At 40.0% G+C, this 16,732-nt stretch overlaps 1 protein-coding gene across 1 annotated transcript in view; it reads right to left on the bottom strand.

Moving 5' to 3' along the window:
* HSD17B12 (hydroxysteroid 17-beta dehydrogenase 12) overlaps window positions 1–16,732 on the bottom strand; it is a 167,185-nt gene that overhangs the window by 62,548 nt on the left and 87,905 nt on the right. The window contains exon 4 of the mRNA XM_042904154.1: window positions 455–562. Coding sequence (XP_042760088.1) covers window positions 455–562 — 108 coding nt within the window. The remainder of the gene's footprint in view (window positions 1–454; window positions 563–16,732) is intronic.

The following is a 16,732-nucleotide window of genomic DNA, read 5'->3' as shown; positions in this document are numbered from 1 at the left end:
ATACACACAGTACATAAATAAGACATACTTCATGAGAGGGAAGATTAGGAGAAAGTAATGTCTAAAAGGGCTCTTTGGGTGAGAGAAGGGTGGTAACAAACAAAAGGTTGAGAAACACTTTCCTTGGCCTCCATTTCCTCCCCTGTCAAAATGGGTATCACCCACCTTAAAGAATTATTATGATAGAATCATATCTAAATACATACAAAGAGAATGAGAGACAGAAAATAGAGAAAACAAGCAAAATTGTAAAATAGTCATTAAAATAGAAAACACAAAGACCTAAATGTATATAGATTAATGCCATCTAATAATCAATTGTATAACAAGACTGTTTTCTTCTCACTACTCATTTTACCAACTGAATACCTAATCCAAAAAGGGAATGTACAATCATAGTAAAAGGCAATTAGTAAATGTAAGAAGAATCTATAAATGCGACAAAGATACAAACCTAAAACACCAATTTTCAGGCCTGCCAAGCTTGTTTTAATTTTATCATAAATATCTTCTGATGCAAAGTCAACAGCAATGGTCATTGTTTCCACCTTGAATTTTTCTCCTAGGGAAAAAAAAAACACAAATGGAGAGAGAGAGGGAGAATTACAACATGACAATTAAGAGGAAAACAACTGATGACATTATCTTTTCAAACCCTTTTCCCTGTCCAATTCGATATGAAATTTAGACCAGGATAATTTTAAGCAATCATGAGACCATCTAAGAGATGATACAGAGTCAACACAATAAGTCTGCAATAAAAATTCCAATGTTGTTACAGAGCTGGCTGACTGTTCCTTAATCAGTTCTTCCTCTATAAATCAGTAATGACTCCTTTTTAGGCCTGTAGGTACAAATAATAAAACATGTAGGGCACCTGGGTGGCTCAGTCGGTTGGGCGGCCGACTATAGCTCAGGTCATGATCTTGTGGTCTGTGAGTTCAAGCCCCGCATCAGGGTTTGTGCTGAGAGCTCAGAGCCTGGAGCCTGCTTCCGATTCTGTGTCTCCCCCTCGCTCTGCCCCTTCCCTGTTTGCTCTCTGTCTCTGTCTCTCAAAATTAATAAACAATAAAAAAATAAAAAACAAATAATAAAACATGATTCGTATCATAATGTTATATACTGTTTAAATATCACTGGTTTTGTGATTTTAATTGCAAACGATGCTTCATAATTTCAGGAAGAAGGATTTATATTCCAAAATGTTTTAAAGTGTGATATATAAAAGTCCATCTTATTAGGGCACCTGGTGGCTCAGTCGGTTAAGCATCTGACTTTGGCCCAGGTCCTGTCTCGTGGTTCATGAGTTTGAGCCCCTCATTGGACTTTCTGATGACAGCTCAGAGCCTGGAGTGTGCTTTGGATTCTGTATCTCCTCTCTCTGCCCCTCCTCTGCTTGCTCTCTCTTTCGAAAATAAACAAACATTAAAAAAAAAAAAAAAGTACATCTTCTTAAAATGGAAATAAAATTAGTATGATCGTAATGGAATTTAGAGGCTTGGTTAATAGTTAATAGCCACTACATTAACGAATCCACACAAAACGCACAAGAATACAGCTGCAAAGTGACATAAGAAAAGATCTCACTCAGTTTTCTACTTTGTACGGGACTGAGGTACAAACAGAGCTAATGAAAATAACAGATTGAGAAATGAGACTCTGGAGAAACTGACCTCACTGAGGTAATGCAGAATTTTACTTCTGCCCTCACTCATGAGCCCATTTGAGAAGATGGCATGGACTGTGAGGTCCCCCCGGCACGGGTACCAATTTTACTTTCATACATATTTGCTAAATGGCTTTGAGCCATTTGCTAAATGGCTTTGCAAGTCACATTTCCTCCGTGAGCCTCACTCAGCAACCTCTCCCGAAAATGAAGGTGAGGCTACCCAGCTTAAGATTCGAGGCTCGTGTGGTATCTAGTGATATACAAGAGGCACTCCATAAATGTTGGTCCCCTCTCTCCTCCACTAACCCTGTTCTCACTTCACTTAGTGAAGTTCAGGTAACCAAGAATGTTTACTCTTTGGAACTTGATGAGAATCCAAAAGAATTTAAAAACCCTGCTTCCAAAAAAATAGATTTTTCTTCATTTGAAGTTGATGCTGGCTCATCACAGAGTATGGAACATTGATCCACACAGGTCACCGTTCTTGATCCACCACTAAAGAGCTGGTTCACGAGAGATCAGTTTGTTAGTCTCAAGGAAGTATTGACCTTAGGTAGGAACCCATGAACGAACTAGAGATGAGAATATCTGACCTACAAAATATCGTATCTGGTGTTAAAGGCACACTTACTATTCCAATATAAATGAGTTATTATATGTGTTCATGTAATGGAGAGCCACATACACAGTTGTCATTTTATAATAGCTGGTTCAACAGGTCTTATTATAAATGGTTCCCAGGATTTATCACCAGAAAGTAAAGAACACTGCCCTTATTAGAGCCACAGATTCACAAGAAAAAAAGAGCCAAATCAAAAGGCTGAAGGATACCTTTTATTAAATGTAAAACTTTATTCAGGAATAAAATAAGATAAACTTATCTATTTATTTTGAGAAAAGCAAAGTATGTTTCCACACCAGTGCTATATACTGACATTTAGGAAAATTCTCTCCAGTAATAAAAGCCACCTCACAACCCCTGAATCGAATTTACTCTTTTAAATCTCACAGGATTTGGGGAATGTACTTATAACATAGAGTCTTATTATAGATGGGCTGCTAAAAATATTCAGAGACCCTTTTGGAAAGAATGTCATTTTATTTAATAAGAACCCTCAAGTAAGCTTTTCTTTGTACTCATGCTAGGATAAGCAAAATGGCTTCTGATGCAAGTTTTTCAAGGTAAATACAATTTTGAACTTGACCCTGAATTACCCTGAATCATGTCCTACTCCAGTTAACACTGCTGTTCTTCTCCTGGGCTCCACTGCTTCCATCGTGAGCTTCTTCTGCAAAGTAGGTCTGCTCATATCTCCCCCCCCCCACCCCACCCCCACCAAACCCCCAGAGCTCCAGCTGGCTTACAGTGAGGGTCACAGTCAGCCGTGATAGCCTAACACTGCTTTGAACTCACCTCCACCTCCTTGTTCTCCTGGGTGTCCCCAGTTCTAGCTGCACAGGCCCCGAGCAAGTCTTTAAACTCCCGAAACACACTCAGGGCTTTTGCACTTACGGTTCCCTCTGCCTAGAATGCTCTTCTGCATCCCTGTGTCTGTTGGATCTTTAGGCAAATGTTACCTCTTCATGGAAACCCTCCTCGACTACCTTTAAAAAAAATGCAACCACTGCTCCACTAGCACCCCCGGCCTCCCTTCCCAGCTTTATTTCATTCCATGGCACTTAACCACCCATCCTCTAATATACTATGTATCTTAATAATACCTGTATTTGCTATCATCCCTCCCCCTCCCCCCAGCCCCACATTAAGCTTTGTAAAGACAAGAACGTGGGTCTATTTTGTTCAGTTGCTCAACAGTATCACAAAGGATCCAGAGTCTTTCCTCCCTCCTCTCTTATTCCCTTAGGCTGGCTCCCCTCCTGGTTTCACGAAAGCCACTGCCCTTCCAAACATCCCATGCAGACAGCAACGTGCAGTGGCAGAAATGCAACATCCTGTTACATGTCCCTTCTAGAGAGTGAGGAAAATTTCCCCAGAGTCCAGCAAACTCCCCTCACATTTCCTTTCCAGGATTATGAGATATGCATGCTCTTGACTGGGCCCATGGACAGGCTTTAAGGATTCCATGCACTGTCCCCACTACCGCCGCCAAGTTGTGATGAAGAGAAAGAGCAGCATGTACATAAGAATAGGACGGGACAGGGGCCCAGGCAATCAGAAGAGAATTATGAGGAGTATTCTAAAAGCTGAGGTGGGAGGTAGCTGGCTTCCTGAAGGAACTGGGGAACTAAATCTAGGCATCTTCCCCCTTCCATCACCTACTAGCCCTCATCTGACCCCGCCAACAGAAATCACACAGATGAACAAACATCCTCTAATCTGAGGAGGTAATAAAGCACCTGGAACAGACGTGGGTACCATATACACATAATACCACCTTCATTTCCTCCTTCACCACCTCCCTAAACCCAGGCTCTTCATAAGACCACCAGTCCACACCACTCAGCAACAGCCCACTGCTAGGGAAGAATAAGAACTTTATCAAAGCCTCTGGAGAGGTACTTGTGAGTACTCTGATCCTCGGCCACCACAAAGGCACAAGGGATGACAGCTGGGTAATAAGTTAAAATCAATACCCTATAAGTGTAGGATAAAGGTACACAAACAAATGAATTTGGATGTTGCAGTGGAAAGACATAGACACTCAACTGCCCCTTCCAGGAAATTCTGGTTGCCCTTGGCTATTGGAGTATCATCAGCAGAGAGCTTTCAGGTGTCAGCCCCTTCAGGGATTGCCTCGGCTTCACAGAGCTGCCTGTACTGAGATCATGCCTTTCCCATGATGTCCACATATGACTGATCGAGGTGGGAGTATAAAGCCATTGGACCACTTGTACATATCAGCTTCTGACTCCAAAATCATAGTCTGTTTATTGTCCTATTTTCTATTCTTTCATAATGCCCTAGTTATAATTATACTAGCTTTAAAACAATTTTAATATTTCTAGTGGTACAATGCTCCTTCATTACTATTCTTTTTCAAAAGTTTATTGGTTATCCTTAGTTGTTTAGGCAGTTTTCACTGGGGTTACATTAAACGTTTCAATTAAATTTATGAAGGATGACAATGTGGCATTCCCTCCAGGCTCTCCATTTACTCAGTGTCTCACAGTAAAATCTTGTGGTTGTAAACTGTTAAAGAAATTAAAGAACTAAAGAATGCCATTATTAGAATATTACACACCGTTATGCAAAGATACTCAATACTGTTGATAATTCCTACTGTCAAACCACTTGGTATTTCAAACTGGGTAGGCTGGCATCCTGCCACTTACAATTGTGGCCACATACAATCATGCCCTCCTCCCTTTTTTCAGATTGGAATGATTCTTGGATGGTCTTGGCCCACTATTTCTCAGCCTAGTGGCAGAGACCAAAAACTAAGAAGCAAAAAGCTGACAAGTGGTATGAGCTGCTCAAGGCAGTCAACTCACCAGAAATGAAGGCTGAAAATCAGCTCTGGCTTGTGGGAAATGAAGCTAAGAAATAGCTGGGTTGATAACATTATTCCCTTTTTATTTACCAGTCCACCGAAAGCCATCCAACCACAATTGTGGAATCAGAGAAAAAAAATATTGCTTGTAACTACAAACCTATATAATAATGAGCGTCCTCACTGTCTGAAACCATTCCATTACTTCCAAGCTTGGGTGCCGTGCTCCTCCAGTCACATGGTTACTCAGAGGACTGTAAATTAGTGTAGGGTCAAGTCCGGAATTGACAGAGAAGGAACTGCACATATAAGTAGTCTCAAGATGCTGCTAAACCCTCTCAATATTAAAACTATCACATTATTAGGTTCACATCTTAAAAGGTCACAAAACATATTCAGAATAGTCTTATGTTTAACATCCTTCTAAGTCTGGCCATCATTATTTTCATTTTGCTCAACAGATTCACATCTCTTAAATAATCTTTCCCTAAGGATAATTGTATAGGTCTCAGAAAGACTGGTCTTGGGGCGCCTGGGTGGCTCAGTTGGTTAAGCATCCAACTCTTGGTTTCAGATCGGGTCATGATCCCTCGTTCATGACATGGAGCCCTGCGTGGGGCTCTGCAGTGATAGTGTGGAGCCTGCTTAGGAGTCTCTCTCTCCCCCTCTTTCTGCTCCTCCCCTGCTCACGCTCTATTTCTCTCTCTCTCTCAAAATAAATAAATAAACATTTAAAAAAAAAAAAAAAAAAGGAAAGACTTGTCTCATTTTTCCCCTGGGTATCGGGATAGTGGGTCTGCGAATGCTAGCAAAGAGGTCTAATCTACATAAACTCATGTATTATTTATAATTTTTTCTATTAATAAAACCAAAAATAATACATTGGTTCTCTTTTGTCCCTACATCTGCTCCAAATAAACAATCTGCTATTCTCCTAAGTTTCAGGTACTTTCCATTGTGAAACTCTTGTTGCATTCAGCCTTCCCCATCTTTTCCATATTATAAATTTCATCATTTAAGATTCCAGTTGTGGGGCACCTGGGTGGCTCAGTCAGTTGAGCGTGGGACACTTGACCTCAGCTCAGGTCATGAGCTCGCAGTTGTGGGATCCAGCCCTGCAGCATCAGGCTCCACACTGAGCAAGCAGTCTGCTTCAGATTCTCTCTCTCCCTTGCTCTCTGCCCCCCTCCCCTCGCACGTGCATGCACACTCATTCGCATGCTCTCTCTCTCTCTCTCTCTCACACAAAATAAATAAACATAAAAAAAAAGACTCAAGTTGTGCCACCAGCCCTGTGTACTGTCTTTTCATGATTCCCATTTCTTCCAAGGTAAAGCTATTTACTCTCTCAGCTGTGTTCCTAAAGACCTTCTAAACTTAGTAAACTTAGCATAATGTATTGTGCAAACAGTCTACTTCCTAACAAACATGGATCATTCTCTGTCACCTTTGTACATACAGCACCTAGCACAATGCCTGGAGCATAACAGAGGTGACTCAAATGTTTGCTGAGTGAGAAAATACATCCAGGCTGATACAGCTGGTTTATTAAAATCACGGGGTGCCTGGGTGGCTCAGTTGGTTAAGTGGCCAACTTCGGCTCAGGTCATGATCTCGCAGTTTGTGAGTTCGAGTCCCACGTTGGGCCCTGTGCTGACAGCTCAAAGCCTGGAGCCTGCTTCGGATTCTGTGTCTCCCTCTCTCTTTGCCCTTCCTCAGCTCACACTGTCTCTGTCTCTCTTGAAAATAAATGTTAAAAAAAAATTTTTTTTTAAATAAAATCATCTTTTCAGTACTTCTTAAACTCTTCCCTATAGAAATAAAACTGTAGGGTGGTAAGAGATGTCCATTATGAGACATAATAACATACAGTACTTACTATTAGGCATTATAAAGCATTAAGATAAATTGAGAAACAAGTCCATTCCTCTGTCCTGCATGGGTCAGATTATAATTCTCACAGAGACAGAAACATTTTAGAGTTGTATGAAACCATCCAGTCCCATCTTAAAAAAAAAAAAAAAAAAAGTACTTCCGGGAGCTTAACTCAGGGCACAGAGATGAAGGTTGAAGATATTTTAGTCATGGACCACTCTCCCTATCCCGTTCTGAAAAAGATAATTAGGGGAGAGGAGCGACTCTTGGGGAAATAGTACTATATTCAATGCCTACCAATTTTAGCTCCTTAAATCTAAATTCATTAAATGCAGTTTATAACCATAAAAATACACTCCATGTTTTGAAGAACCTCTCCATTTTCACATAAAATGTTTTAGAGTAGTTAGAAATGTAAAAAGTACCAGAAGTCTTTTGTACTTTCTGAATTTGAAGGGGAAAACAAAGAACAAAATGTCCCCTAAATTCTACTTCCCTCCTTTTGCTATTTTCCTTTCTTCCCCCAGGCCTTATCATCTCCCTCTTCCCTTACCCCTCAGGGTGAGATATCTCCCCACAGAGAAAGCCTCCCTTAGGTAGCTATGGAGAAAAGGTGATAGTGCCTTAGAAGGGAATAATTCATCTGACTCCATTTTTAAAGACCCACTTAATTATAGTTATCAGAGATGTTACACAAATAATGGTACATTTCTTTTTTTCATTGTCCTTGAAAACATTCTCATGATCATTTTAATCTCATAAGAAGAGACCCACTCTGAGTCAAATAAAAAAAATTCATCATAGCATCATCAGGATTCCATCCCAAACCAAGTATTTCTTTATTTTAAGCCAAGGTTATTATATTTTATTCATTATAGGCTATTTAACTAGAACAACCATCTGTAATAAATAAAAACCGTATATCATGCAAACTTATTTTACTGATAGCACATGAATAGATTCCATTCTTTTGAAAGCTCTGAGTTACACACTTGGTTCAAATATTGTAGACCCTTGGACAAGGCACCTTTGAAGAAATTTTCAAATAAGGATGTTTATTTTCCACACTCAAGGAAAAGAAAAAGGCCTGCCAATGGAAACATCTGAATTTTATGTTTTGAGGTGAGAAAAATGCAAAAGATATTCCTAACATTACTAAAGATTCCCAGATGATGTAGCCAATACTATGTAAGCAGAGTGTTATGGGCTGCAGGTTTGTGCCCCCAAATTCGTATGTTGAAGGCCTACCTCCCAGTGCGATGGCATCTGGAGGTAGGACCTTTGGCAGGTAACTAAGGTAACTAAGGTAACTAGGTTTAGGTGAGGTCTTGAGGGTGAGGTTCTCATGATGGGAATAGAGTCCTCATAAGAAGAGGAAGACAGAGGGGTGCCTGGGTGGCTCAGTCAGTTAAGCGTCTGACTTCAGCTCAGGTCATGATCTTGCAGTCCATTTGTTCAAGCCCCATATTGGGTCTGTGCTGAAGCTTGGAGCCTGGAGCCTGCTTCGGATTCTGTGTCTCCCTCTCTCTAAAGCTTGTGCTTTGTCTCTCTCAAAAATAACACAATTTTAAAAAAAGAAGAGGAAGACAGAGAGCTCTCTCCCCACATGCATGCACCAAGGAAAGGCCATGTGGGGACACAGTGAGAGGGCAGCCATCTAACAAGCCAAGAAGCAGGCCCTCACCAGGAACCGAAACTGCCAGGACCTTGATCTTGGACTTCCCAGCCTTTAGAATTGTGAGAAATAAATGCACGTTGTTTGAGATACCCAGACTATTAGGGGTGCCTGGGTGGTTGAGTCAGTTAAACGTCCAATTTCGGCTCAGGTCATGATCTCACGGTTCATGGGTTTGAGCCCGGCGTCAGGCTCTGGGCTGACAGCTCAGAGCCTGGAGCTTGCTTCAGATTTTGTGTCTCCTTCTCTTTCTGCCCCTCCCCCGCTCATGCTCTTGTCTTTCTCGCTCAAGAATAAACATTAAAAAAAAAATACACACATACACACACACACAGACTATGATATTTTGTTATGGCGGCCTGAGCTGACCAAAACAGAATTTGTTCAACAAAGCGTGGGATGCAGTTAGAAGCTCTGGACCTGAGAACCACCTCAGCCACTTGTTGGCTGAGGGCCCTTCACTCAAGCCTTTTAACCTGCAGGAATTCCCTTTCCTACAAGAAATAACACTCACCCTGCAGAGTTCTTGCGAGTACATAAGAATGTGTTTTACAAACCTGTAAAGTCTACAAATGTTATCTTTTTTTATATCTGCCAACATTGACAAAGACAACCACATCACATACAGTTGTTTTCCCTAAATGGCATAGGCTGCCATAGGCATTTTCTGTATCATTCATTTTTTCCCCTTTGCATCAGCTGCATAGCTGTTTTCAAACTGCACACGCACATCCCACCCTACTTTAAAAAGTGACTGAGTTATTAGCATATTATTCATGGAATCACTGGTCATGATACGCTATTTTTAGCAATGCCTTTGGTTCCCAAGTATTTCCTTGACCCAATCTGCCTGTAATTAACCTTTGAATTACGTTTTATCTGTTCCAAAATGCAGATTTTTACTCGTGTTTTGTCTTTGAAATCAAGATGCCATACGAGTTATGGCATGCCAGTTTAATCGGTGGTTTTTCTATCTTAATGCTTAGAAGCTGCACCATGGTTTCATGACCACTACCACATCAGATGTGATGAAAGAACCCTAGCCACCCAAGGATGGCTTCCAAAAGCAAGATCCTCTGGTATGCCTGTGCTTGTAACAATCCTCCACCACCACCACCAGTCAAGAAGGCAGGAGATTTCCCACTCTAAACTAGGACCCAAAAACCTTAGCACTCTGCTCATTCATGTGGTCAGGGGCCATAAGCATTTGCAATCAGACAACTCCTCTCACTCCCTACGTTGTCAGATAGGAGAGCAGCGTCCGTGTCTGGGATTTTCTTTGCCACCATATCCTCAGAACCCAACAACACCTGATTCACAACAGGTGCTGACCAGATATGTTTTGACTAAGTAAATTCATGAAGTACACCCTGAATAGTCTCCCCATGTCAGACTTTACTCCGAGTATTAACAGATCCTCTCAAACAGGCTGTATTTGGTGCAAGAGATATGCGTGAACCCAACTGATGTTCTAATAAATAGGAACAAAGAGCAATAGAAGAAAGCAACTCACTCTTGCAGAGTGGGGCTTTAAATAGGACATTTGTGTTGAGTCCTTGTGTAGGAACTGGCCACGCAAAGAAGTGGGAGAAAGAAGCAGGCAGAGGTAGAAAGTGGAGGAAAGGAAAAGCATGTTTTCAGAACCCCTATGGCTGGAGTATGTCATGCACAGGGAGAAGAGGAAAGAAAATACCCTGTAGAAGGAAGCTGATAGAGGATTTATGTGCCAAGATAACAAACAGGACTGATGACATAATTTGTGGGGCCCCCTGTTCAAAAATTATTAAGAATTTCAAGATGGCAAGAGCAGAGCATTAAACCAAGTGTGGGCCCCTCTAAGGGGCAGGTAGGGGAGGTGCTATGAAAATGTAGAGGCCACACACCTATGAAGGCAGCCGTATAAGGCGGCTATTAAACTGGAAAGTGACAAGATCACACTTGTATCTCAGGAAGGAAATGCTAGTGGCAGAAGACAGGACACACAGCCTGCTATAAGAAAGTGGCAGGCGGCAAGGAGAGAACACAGCAGCTGGTGCTTTAGTCCCATGAGAAAGGAGGCCCCCAAGGAGAGAGGCAGGCCGGCTGGGAGAGACTTCTGAGTTAGAGTCTGATTAGACACGCAGCTCTAGGGAGAGAGGACACAATGGTTTTATTCATTTGCTTTAGAAATCTGGTTAATAAACTATCCCACCTCAGAGCTAAAAGAGTCTTCATAGATTTCCATCAGAGGCACTGTCCCTGTAATTATGTCTCACCATTTTTTAAAATCATAAAAAAAAAATGTTAATTTTTTAGTTAATCAAGTTTTTTTCTTGAGGTAGCTTACTTCTCTTTGTTGGTTTGAAAAATGAAATTATTACCAATGAGATTTGGGCCAGAGTTGACCAATTTTCCATGCAGGATAGCTGTGAACTAAAAACCAAGTCGGCAAAGCAAAAGAGATATATGTGTAACCCACCATACATTCCTCCTTTCATCTTTCAAAAAGAAAGATCACGAAAATGAATTAGAAGTCAAATATCACACAGTACCTTTCTTCTAAAAATTCTGATTGAGCTACTTTTTTTTTTTTTTTTAAGTAACTACTTTTTATTTTAACCTGTCACTCTGTTCTCATGAGATTCCATTCTGGTTTTGTGAAATCGTACCACAGGAAAAAAGTATTCTTTTCAAGATCTGGGTCTCTCATTTTGGTATTTAGAAAAAGGAAGCTTAACAGTTGCTTTTGTTTCTTAACAACAACAAAAAAAGAACTTTTGAAAAAATTACCATAAAATTTAAAATATCAGCTATTGAAATGAATATTTACTTTATGGCAATTAACACTTTGAAGATAAATATAGTTCAACAACATTTTGCCAAGAGTAGAACCATCTTTTCTGTTCAACACACACAAAAAAAAACCCTCTTCATTTAAATTGTTAAAAGAACATAGTTTTCACATATTAAACCAAAATGAAAGCAAAAAATGCCTGATTTAGAGTCTCCTTTTAATACTAAGGATAAACACTTGGCACAAGTCAGCCTGAGTCTAAGATGCCCTAAAGAACCCAAAGGTACCATGTAAAAAAATGCATAGGGTTGCAGTTCGTATTCTACCAACTAAACAGGAGGAATAACTATTAGAGTTATCAATGACTGAACATCAGCTACCTGCCAAGAACTCCAAGTGGCATTACATCATTTAATCTGCCTAAGAACGTACCGCTATATTGCCCAAACTTGCAAATGATTATTCCCATAAATTTCAGTTTTCAACATCCAAAAGGCAATTTTTAATTTTGAAATAATTTCAAGCAGAGGAGAGTAGCAAACAGTGTACAAGTAAGTTTTTTCCTGAACCATGTCTGATTCAGTTGCTAACAAGATGTTATCCATCACCCATAAATACTTCCATATAGTGGTTCTCAAAGCGTGGTCCATGATTTTATGGGTCCCTGAGAGTCAAAAATACTCAGACGTTAATTATCTGCAAGCTTCAGTGATGGCACAAAAGCAATGGTGGATGAAAGTGCTAAAACCTTAACGTGAATTAAAGCAGTGACACCTCATGATATCCTTCACATACCTGTAGTAAGAAAGAAAAAGTCAGTTTTGTTTAAGAATGTCCCTTGAGGGGCGCCTGGGTGGCACAGTCCCTTAAGCAACCAACATCGGCTCAGGTCATGATCTGCTTTGGATTCCATGTCTCCCTCTCTCTCTCTGTCCCTCCCTGACACGCATGCGTGCATGAACTCTCTCTTTCTCTCTCTCTCTCAAAATAAACATTAAAAAAAATATATATATATCGCTTCTCGGCCTTTTGGCTAAGATCAAGTGTAAAAAAAATATATATATACCTTAGCAGTAAAACCACTAATTTTATTAAATCTCTACCCGTGAGTACACATCTTTTTAATGTGTTGTGTGACAAAAAGTATGCATAACACATTTTCTCTGTGTACAGGTGTCGGGGAGAAGCATTTGTGCAACTGAGTCGTGCAAACTGAATCAGGCCGTTTTCATACTGTACCATTTTACATGAAAGAATGGACATAAAAACTATGCTTATTCAGATTTGGCAGACATTTTAAAAAATGAAGTGAGTTTGTCACTTTAAGAAAAACAACCGGGGCGCCTGGGTGGCGCAGTCGGTTGAGCGTCCGACTTCAGCCAGGTCACGATCTCGCGGTCCGTGAGTTCGAGCCCCGCGTCAGGCTCTGGGCTGATGGCTCGGAGCCTGGAGCCTGTTTCCGATTCTGTGTCTCCCTCTCTCTCTCTGCCCCTCCCCCGTTCATGCTCTGTCTCTCTGTCCCAAAAATAAATAAAAAACGTTGAAAAAAAAAAATTTAAGAAAAACAACCAACAGGGGCATTATGGGTGGTTGTCAGTTAAGCGTCTCTTGAGTTCGGTTCAGGTCATGATTTCAAGTTTCTTGAGATCCAGCGCAAAGCCTGCTTGGGATTCTCTCTCTCTGCCCCTCCCCTGGCTCGTGCGTGATCTCTCTCTCAACATAAGTAAAAAAGAAAAGAAAAGAAAATCAACAGTATTTGTCGCCCATGATAAAATTTGAGCTTTTAAATGAAAATCAGAATTTTAAAAAACTTGTAGCTACCTTCATGTGCTTGAGAGAGATGATTTTAAGAATAAGATTGGGATGGGAGTGAGATTAATAGGTGTGATTTTTATTTGTGCTGGGTCAACATTTATGACATGTGTAAAACTCAGGAACCAGTTTTGTCTGATTTTGGTCACTACACACAGTTACTAAATCATCATAGATAAAAGATCTACTCAAAGTGCGAGGTAGACAAATGGATTTCAAAGTAACTGAGTCTGAAAATACATTGATATGTTTTCAGACTCCACATTGCAGCTAACTTTTAAGAAACCTCCACTTAAGGAGTTCTGATGTAGTATCAAAGAAGAATATCCAATATCTTTTTCGGATATCCAAAAAAGGATATCCAATTACCTCAAGAGGCTATTGAAATCACTTCCTATTTTCCAACTACATTACCATGTAAAGCCAGATTTTCTTCTACTTTAACCAAACTAACATCACAGCAGACTAAATGCAGGAGATATGCAAGTGTAACTAACTCCTTTCTACTGTGCCACATATTAAAGAGATTTGCAAACATGTAAAACAACTCCACTCTGGTCACTGAATTTTGTTTTGTTTCAGAACATATAGTTATTTTTCCTGCTTAAAAATGTTATATGAATATGTAATGGGTTTACTGTTATTCTTACATGAATTAAATAATTTTTTCATTAGTCAGTTTGAATTTGTAGTACAACCAACATTGATAACTCTGTCCCACATAAACAAAAGCTCTTTGGGGCCCTCAATATATTAAGAGTGTAAAGGCGTCCTGAAACTAAGAAGTTTATGAACATTGCTTTAATATGTATTTCCTACAAAGATAGTCTCCTAAATAAGATAGCCATCAAAATCAGGAAATTAACATTGATGCATTACTGCCTTCTAGTCCTCAGAACCCGATCAAATTTTACCAACTGCTCCAACAATGTCCTTTACAGAAAAAGGATCCAAATCAGAATCAGTCGTCACATTTAGCTGCCATGTCTGTTTAGCCTCTTCTAATCTGGAACAGTTTTTCAGTCTTCTCTTGACCTTTATTCATTCTCTTGACTGTGACACTTTGAAGACTACAGGCCAATTACTTTGTAGAGTATCCCTCAACTTAAGTGTGTGTTTCCGCACGATTAGATTTAGACTATACATCCTTGGCAGGACTATCACCGAAGTGAAGTTGTGTTTCCCACTGCATCCTATCAGGTGGTACACAGTTCTAATTGTCCCACTACTGATGAAGATAACTTTGATCTCTTATTAAGGCGGTGCCTGCCAGGCTCCTCCCCTGTAGAGTTACTATTTTTCCCTTTGTAATGAACAAGTATTTTGGTATTCTGTAGGGAGATACCTTGAGAATATATAAAATCCCATTTATTCCTTTTTGTAAATTTAAATATAAGTTAACATACAGTGTTACATTAGTTTCAGGTTACAATATAATGACCCAACAATTCTGTACATTTCTCATTGCTCATCGAGATAGATATACTCTTTTTTTTTTTTAAGTTTGTTTATTTATTTTGAGACAGAGAGAGAACAAGCACAAGTAGGGGAGGGGCAGAGAGAGAGAGAGAGGGAGAGAGAGAATCCCAAGCCCCCTGGGGGGCTCAATCTCATGAACCATGAAATCATGACCTGAGCGGAAATCAAGAGTCAAATGCTTAACCAATTGAGCCACTCAGGTGCCCCAAGATAAGTCTACTTTTAAGAGATACTCCAGACTCAGCTTCTATTCTCTCTGCCCCAGCCCTGAACTACCCATTTCTCCAAGGAGCCCTGGATCCTTTATTAAAAACATATCTGGAAACCAAGATCTGGGTGCTGTGTTTGGTGCAGTTGGGGTGGTGCTGCTCCCAGGAAAGACCATATATAAAGCCTAGGCAACCAACTTTGGCAGTGTAACAGGCACTGACTCTGAGTTGTCAGCACAGAGCCCAATGCAGGGCTTGAACCCATGAACCTTGAGACCATGACCTGAGCCGAAGTCAGATGCTCAACTGACTAAGCCACCCAGGCACCCCTGAGAGATACTTTTATACCATAGCCAAAGATGAGGTAGGGAGGCCTTGGGGTTCCTCTCCAGAGTTCAGAACATTATAAATCATCTTAGATACTAAACACACAAATGTCTTTGACACATACCGTGTAATAAAGGCTGATAAAATACTATAAGTTAAGGTTCAGTTTCAGAAGGGATAGCTTTGTGGCCTTCACTTGGTAGCTAGAAATGTAAATAGTAAATAAATATCTGAGTTTTGTAGGGGCAAAACACACTCTTAGTTACTTACTGAGATTCATGCTAAACATACATAGACAACTCCGTACTTTGACCAAAGCACTTCCGGAAAGTGTGCCAAACAGATATTGAAAAGTAAAGCCGATCTGTCTACAGAAACCATTTATAATTGGAATTTCTGTCACTAAAATCAATCATAGCTAAGACCAATAATATACTATATACACAAACATATAATAGCACTAGCCTCTATAATAATTTAAAATGGTAAAATTATGTTCCCAAATAATGATTGTTTTGAGGACCCAATTTACTATAAACTATGTGTATGTGTATATATGTATATGTGTGTGGATGGCATATAAAAATGTAATTCTCATATATATTTGGCCTTAAAACACATTAGTCAGTCCCACTTATCTTAATATACAGTAAAACTGCCTTCTTAGGATTTAGGAGAATGATTTGGATAGCACAGGTCTTTAAAAAAGAAGTTCAAGGAGGTATAACCAAAACCTCTCTTATATTAACAAATTTCCCTCTAGCTGACGGAAACAGTGTCCCTTCCAATGCCCTTACAGTGGCCTCAAAGTACTGCAGTAGGAGCTCAACAGATATCATTACAATGAAGGCAAAACTGAGGGGTTTCCTCAGTACTTACAAAAAAAATGAACGAAGATTGATATTAATTAGACCGTAATGCCAATACACATTGGCTGGATGGGAGCAGTTATAAGAGGAGGCCCTGAATTCCCGAAAATTGTAGGCAGAATATTCTGTACGTACAGAGGCCCCTTGAACATGGGTTGAACAGCACAGGTCCACTTACACATGGATTTTTTATCACACTATAAATGCATTTTCTCTCCTTTATGACTTTCTGAATACCATTTTCCTTTCTCTAGCTTATTTTATTATAAAAACAGAGTATATAATGTATTTAACTTCCGGCCAAGAGGGGATCAGTTAAGTTTTTAAGGAGCCAAAAGCTACACATGAGTTTTTGATTGTGTGTGGGGTCAGCATCCCACACCACATTGTTCACTGGCCAACTGTATATACACATATTTTGACAGGGTAAGTTTTTTATCATTTGGATTCACAAAAAGTTCCATGACCCTCAAAAGAGTAAAAATTTGTGGTTTAACAACTCCTCAGAAATAACCACTCTAAATGGTCTGGGCTGTAATCCTGCAGACCTTTTTTGATGCATTATCTATATATGTTATATACACACAAAGCT

This window comes from Panthera leo, chromosome D1 (assembly GCF_018350215.1).
Source record: "Panthera leo isolate Ple1 chromosome D1, P.leo_Ple1_pat1.1, whole genome shotgun sequence".
Lineage (NCBI taxonomy): Eukaryota > Metazoa > Chordata > Mammalia > Carnivora > Felidae > Panthera > Panthera leo.
The sequence above is the reverse complement of the archived record's forward strand: the minus strand, read 5'-3'. Positions and strand labels throughout refer to the sequence as shown.